The sequence below is a fragment of the Montipora capricornis genome, chromosome 5, assembly GCF_036669925.1.
Source record: "Montipora capricornis isolate CH-2021 chromosome 5, ASM3666992v2, whole genome shotgun sequence".
NCBI classification, from domain to species: Eukaryota; Metazoa; Cnidaria; class Anthozoa; order Scleractinia; family Acroporidae; genus Montipora; species Montipora capricornis.
The window spans coordinates 4,238,635-4,245,343 of record NC_090887.1 but is presented as its reverse complement, the minus strand read 5'-3'; the positions used below and the strand labels follow the sequence as shown (position 1 = coordinate 4,245,343).

Genomic DNA, 6,709 nt, shown 5'->3' with positions numbered 1-6,709 from the left:
TCTGGCCTTGTTGGGACTACATTGTCATCAGGGTATTACAACAAAGTTTTGAAAAGCCTTCTCGCTCACAAGGAGCTTCCACATGCAGAAGCACTTCCCACCAGTTGCCATTTCTGGTCTCGGCCACCGAGGTCGGTCCTTACGATCTTATGCTCCACGAAGTGAAAGTCTGGCATCTCTTTCGGTTCAGTCTTTGCCCTGTGGCAAACAAAGAAAGATTCATTCTTGAGCATTGCATCCAGGAATTTGAAAAAGCAGTGGGGGAAGGAGACTGATAAGAAGTCCTAATTGACCTCTTTAGCTTGCACCGTTGTTTTCCCATTTCAGACCACGTGATGTTACTCTAGCTAGACGAACAGCTTCTTTCAAATGTCGTCCTACACACTTGCATATGTACGCAAACTTATGAAAAAACAAAAGGAAAATTTCCCTTGAGAACATCGCGTGGTCTGAAATGGGAAAACAAAACGTACACAAGTAAAGGTCAATTTTAGCTGCTATGGTCTGTCACGTGTCCTTTTTTTTAACACTAGACTTCACAGGAGACCCGATGAGATGTGTCAGCCTCTAATTCATCTTTCAATGATCTTTGACGTCCATAGTTAAATCCATAGAAAAGAAATAACAAGTTCATTAAAAGGAACAACATTTCTACTTTGGTACCCAAATCGCTTGCGGCTCATGGAATTTCAATATAAAACTATCCATCATGTAGAAAAACGACACAACAACGTGGAAATTCATTTTTCGTTTTTGTTGTTGTCGCTTTCCGTACTGTGATATATCAACTATTTAAACGTTACTCAAAATAACCTACTTGTAAGTACTGCGGAACTGGCACCGGTGACGCTTATCACCCTGTAGCAGTAGGTACATGGTGACATCCCCATTCAGTATCCCAACACTGGGTACCATTTTCTCGGAGGATGGCTCCCAACCAGTCGTAGCCTTTGTCATCACAGGTCCATCAGCAGGAAAGTTAACTCCAACAAACTTGGATACGTGATAAAAGCAGTTATCTTCGACACTTTCAAAGAGGGAAAAAAAAAGATCGATATTAAAGAGATCATTGCATTCAATGAGAATTTATGCGGTTTTGTTAGCTTTCTTTCGCAGCTTCATAAATTACTCATTTGACTGTGATGATCTTTCATCAATCATCTGATATATCTTATAATTATTCCCTACCATAAAACTACAGTCCAAGTATTCAATTTTGACATTGCAAATGAACTAAGAAATACTATAAACTACTGGTTGTTAAGAGAGGAAAGGTTTCAAATATGCCCCTGGGAGAAATATGTATTTTAGCCTAGCCATGTAGAGAACAGGTTGTTGAGAAATTGAAAGTGGTCAAATTTTTAACAGCTGTGACTGAGGCACTAGCAACCGCTCACAATCTGAAATTAACCTTGATAAACAGAAGCAGACAGGTAAGCCAAAGTGTTGGATACTAACCAGAATGACTAACAATTAAGGCAAAAAGTAGAAGTATATCACGCTAAGCAAAACCACGGATGCAAGATCATGTGGCATTACATGGCGCTTCATGTCCCCATAGCATCATCTGATCATAATAATAATAATAATAATAATATGTCGAGTCTGATAAATGCGGGGCATGTGGAGGAAGAGAAGAAATGGTGATACACAGAGTGTCAGAATGTGGGGTTTTGGCTGAAAAACACTACACTAAAAGACCTGACAAAGTACTGAAGATACTGGCAAAGAAGTCAGCAGAAGAGAAAGGAATTGCGATTGATGAACAGAACAATAAAGAATGGGAAAGAGAAAAAGTGTTGGAAGGAGGCAACAAGAAGATGTACTAGGACTTAATATTCAACCTATGAAATACTGAATCAGCGAGACGACCTGATTTCAATGGTGCTTAAGGCTGGACATGAAAGGATGATATATGTAGTGGATATGGCATGTCCAAGCGAAAAGAATATTCAAGAGAAAGTAGTCAAAAAATGACGAAAGTATCAGGAATTGGCGTTTGAACTTAGAGTTGGTTGAGCACCGGGCTGTCACGCGGGAGGTCGTGAGTTCAACTCCAGCCGGACTCAGGGTCTTTATATAACTGAGTAGAAAGTACTGCCTTTGTAACGACATCTGCGAATGGTTAGACTTTCAAGTGTTCTCGGATAAGGTCTATAAGCCGGAGGTCCCGTCTCATAACCCTTGGGTATAAATTCTGTGGGACGTTAAAAAACCCACACAGTATTCGAGAAGACTAGGGCATGGAGTTCCCGGTGTTGTGGTCTGATCTCTAGATATAGGGGTTAGGTGTCAATTGGGACGAGATTTCTGTTTCTCTCCCCTGCCACTTCATAAATAGTGGCGAATAAATTAAATTAAATACGACCTGGATTTACCATCTTGATAATTCAGTAGTGATAGGGTGTTTAGGAGGTGGTATGAAAGAAAATGAGACGAATAAGAACGATAATTACAAATGAAAGAAACGCAAGAGATTTAGCAAATGGCATGTTGAGGACAGTACAGTACAAGAGTGAATCCCTGTTGAGGACAGTAATGTCAAGGCTTGTACAAGGGCCCGAGTGATGATTACATGAATGACCAAACGAGAACCAACTAAGTTACTGTTTTAAAAATCGCCAAATTTTGTCCTCTTGCAATTCGAGATCTGGATAACCAGATCTTGAACCAGGCCGTTTGCAATTATTCATGGACAATTGTAATATTTAGGGTTGTAATCCGTTCAGAAAAAAAATAAGGGAATAAATTTAAAAAATAATAATAATAAAAAGTAAATTGAGCCTTGGGGTAGTGGGAGTAGAGACACCGTTGCATTAACTTTCAACATTTTTCTGGGGAAGTGCAGTAATTTTACTGTTTGAAATTAAAAATTAAGCTCAAACGTAATGAAGAAGTGAATTAGTGAACGAGTAAGGAAATGAATTGATATACCTCAAGCGTATATCTGCACTGGCTGTGCATACCGCGCCATCTTCAAACAGAAAAGACCTTTCCCATGTATATCCAGCAGGGCATGAGTTCTTGAAATAGTCAACTATGCCTCCGGGATATTTAGTGATGCACCTGTTTCCGTACAGAAACACTGCTGACAATATGTCAACGGAGAATGGCAATGGACCTCCTGTTTCCACATGCAGTTGAATACACTGTGTCCCTCTAAAAGAAAAACAAACAAAATTGTGTTAAAAATCAAGCGGCAAAGAAATTTTAAACCCAAAGCAAAGAGGAAAGCTGTTGAGGACCAAACTATCATCCTACTTCATCTAAACTTAGAGGAAGATATAGTCTGCTTCGAAAAGTAAATTACTGAGTCCATCTTGCGCCATTGGACGAGCTTTAAAGGCAACTTTTAAATCACATAAATTAAAACAGGAAATTTCTACCATTAAAAAAGAAACGGTTTTTCGTCAAACAGTCTTAAAGGTAATTATTCTTTTAAGGTTTGATTGTGATCCGTTGTCACAAAGGAGTACAAATCAATGCAAACAATCCGGAAATATAAAAACGGGCATTTGAATTAAGCCAGTCCGTCACTGCAAAAGCGCGGTTGAGATGAAAATGTACGATTTGTCATTTTCAAGGTGAATTTCGCATTGTTTCGCTGTAACTTTAATCGCTTTTCTTGTAGTTGTAAATTAACATTCTCCTTGTATCTATCTATACACATGCATGCCTTTGTGAAATTTGTAATTTATATGTATCTTCATTACTTAATACTTTGAACTTTATCAGTCACCTCCTTAAGTTGTCGTGATTATTAAAGCCACTTGCACATTTCATAGGGTTTTTTGATGCATCTTTATTCATTCACTTATTTATTTTATTATGCACTATGTACCCAACATAGAAAAAGAAAAATTAACTATACAATAGTAAAATTACCTGGAAATACTACATATAATGGATTAGTGAGAAATGTGGGTAGCGGCCAAAGTAGCTAAAGCTTTTGTGTAGGCGACTACCACAGAAAAATAAATAGACTTAATAGTCTTTTCAATGACTGTTTTAAGAATGATCATTATATAGCAAATATCATTGATTCCCTAGTTCTTTAACCTTCTTTCCGATCGCGTCGACATACCACCAAAATAAAGAGACGGAAGGTTGGTATTTGTCACGAAATGTTGACCCACTTACTTGTAAGGGTGCCCCGTGCCTTCGCCCTTGATTGTAAAATCATGCCCGTTGACACTCCCCTCCATATGGAATTTCAGGTTCATTTGGTCTTTGACACCCTGTATTCACAAAATGCAGAAAAATGTTACCGCATGAGAGCAAAGATGGCTGACAAATTTAAATTGATACAAGAAGATCAAAGCTTTAGTATTTTGTGGTCTTTCTTTACTTTACGGACCTCGCTCTTCTCTATTTGTCTGGTCACGGTGACCAGAAAAATACAGAAGAGCGAGGCTCCAATTAATAATGTGTAGTTCATAAGGACACACCACAACACCGGGAATTCTATGCCTTTCTCTGCGAAAAAAGTGTGGGTTCTTAAACGTTCTATGAACAATAAATTAAAGGGTTGTAAGCTGACGGGGCCTACTTACGGCTTATTGTAATTCTTGAGAATACTTGAAAACCTAACGATTACTAGGTGTCATTAAAAAGGCATCACTTTCTCCTTGGTTATTTTAAGACCCCGATCATAGATCCAGCCTAACTTCAAGCCAACGCCCTCCTTCACCGTAGAGCGATGCTTAACCAGTGGGCGGTTGATGTTAAATTAACCAATCATAACACACTTAACAAAAGTGCTTGATTGTGATTGAACGAGAGCAGTACAATTGATACCGGCCGGTAGGGAAAACGGAGATCGAAGACTGAAGATTGAATGTTATTAATACTGCAAACGAAGGCTCAAAAAAGGCTGTTGTTCAGGTTGATAAGCTATGTGCCAGTAAGTTATCGCATTTTCTTCGGCCTCGGCGTGTGAAAAACGAAGAACTAACTGTTATTTCGCCATGGCTAGCACTGATCAATTAAAAAACAGCAACAACTGAAATCTTTGTTTTCCGCCTCTTTGGTTGGTCTACTCTTGTTCGAGGTGTTTAGTCCAGGAATTAAAACATTCGATGTGCTGAGCTTGAATCAATTTCTCTACTTGAGGTAGTTTACTTGAGTGTTTGATTTCAATAAGACACAAATTTTCGCAACGTTCGAGGACTATAACTTTGGGAATGACCTGACACTAAGCTATCAACTGCCATCTTCACTTACTTGCTTTGAAAGAGCCATGTTGAGAAAAGATCGCTTGATGCCTCAAAAGTGATACAAAAGTCGAGTTGCAGTACACTCCGTCGCAGCCCAAACTCAACTGAATGTAGTGTTAGGATGGAGCAATTTTAAAGCCAAAGCGAAGGAAGAAAACGGACGTTGATTGGCTCAACTAAACAGGCTTATCTGGATCTTCACAGGTTCGCCTTGAACTTGACTCAATGGAACAATAGTTCCGCGTGACTTACAGCAATGTAGTTTTCCAAAGACTTTGTTAGATCTGTTGCGTAATTCTAAGCTCTGAAGTTATGTAATAAAGATCATAAAGCATCCCCACCTACTATCAAATTTAATCGACTGCAACTTCTAGAAAATTTAAATTAATCGACTAACCAGGCTTACAGATTTTTTCCTTCATTTTTCAAAATGCTGCTCATATTGTTTCCTTTGATAAATTTTTGACCACTGTTATAAGTTTTGTGGCTTCATTGAGGTTTCCCCCACCAGAAACTTTCCTTAGTTCGTTGTCACTACGTAGTTTAATATAAGAACCATTTGCTTAGTAACAACTAATCGTTTTTCATTGCTTTTGCTATTGTTGCTCCACTGAAAACAATGCTTTTTGTGAATGAAAAATATAATAATAGAGGATCTCAAATATTTTGAAAGCAAATAAAGATCATTTGGAAAACACAAAAATTCCGGCCCTCGTAGAAAAAAAAAAAAGGGAGGCCTTGAGACCTAAATATGACCTGCCGAAGGTTACGGACTGGCCCTTTAGCTTGGTCGGTAATGAAATGGCAATCTCATCCGAAGGTGGAGGCGGGTTAAATTCTCACCCTGGTCAGAGACAATTCTTCTATATCAAGAGAAATCTTATCGTCTCATCTCCTTCAGGAGGAACTAAGAGTTCCACAAGTCCTCTAGCTTCGTCAGCCTCTGTATGGACAGCGAAATTTACGAAAATCAGTCAAACCAAAATTTTTTTGAGTGAACAGCGCCCACGTTTGGCGCTTCAGTGATTCCCACGAGTGCTCTTAGACTAATTTCAAAGCAGCGCTATTAGGTCAACAACATACAAAATAGCAAACAAAAAAGAGGTTTCTAATGAAGCGCTGACTGAGTCTCCAGAGATGAAAACAACTGTGATTACTGAATAGTAGACATGGTACAGTGACTCCCTTTCTTGAAGATTGCAGTAATTAAAATTTGTTCAAAAGCAGGTACCTTTTTTGGATACCGAAAAGTCATGTTTTGCTTGATCTTTTTAACATGTCTTACGTAAATCATTGCGAGGGTAATTAAGGAATATGAAGCGCTTTGAACCCAACTGTGGAGGTCAAATGAAAGGGTTTCTTTTTAATTATTTAAGAGCAGGAGGCTCCAAAGTATTTTTTTTTACACTTCAACTGTGTGTTATTTTTGTTGCTGCTTTATCATCGTAACACTGTGTAGAAGTTCCCTCTTACTATTAATAAAAATGTATTTA

General features: G+C 38.5%; 1 protein-coding gene across 1 annotated transcript; it reads right to left on the bottom strand.

Annotated features, from left to right (window-relative positions):
• On the bottom strand, positions 1 to 5,256 carry LOC138048772 (GFP-like fluorescent chromoprotein FP506). Its single transcript, XM_068894891.1, has 5 exons — positions 5,224 to 5,256; positions 4,141 to 4,238; positions 2,935 to 3,159; positions 818 to 1,027; positions 1 to 198 (listed from the first exon to the last, which is right to left on the bottom strand). Exons 1-5 carry the CDS (start codon positions 5,239 to 5,241, stop codon positions 66 to 68), a joined length of 684 nt encoding a protein of 227 aa, XP_068750992.1. The 5' UTR covers positions 5,242 to 5,256; the 3' UTR covers positions 1 to 65.
• Between the last annotated feature and the right edge of the window lie 1,453 nt (positions 5,257 to 6,709).

Coding starts and splice junctions, on each gene's coding strand:
- LOC138048772 (XM_068894891.1), bottom strand. Junction 3,160..4,140: donor GGCACGGGGCACCCTTACAA/GTAAGTGGGTCA, acceptor TTTTTCTTTTAG/AGGGACACAGTGTATTCAAC. Junction 199..817: donor CAGTTCCGCAGTACTTACAA/GTAGGTTATTTT, acceptor TGTTTGCCACAG/GGCAAAGACTGAACCGAAAG.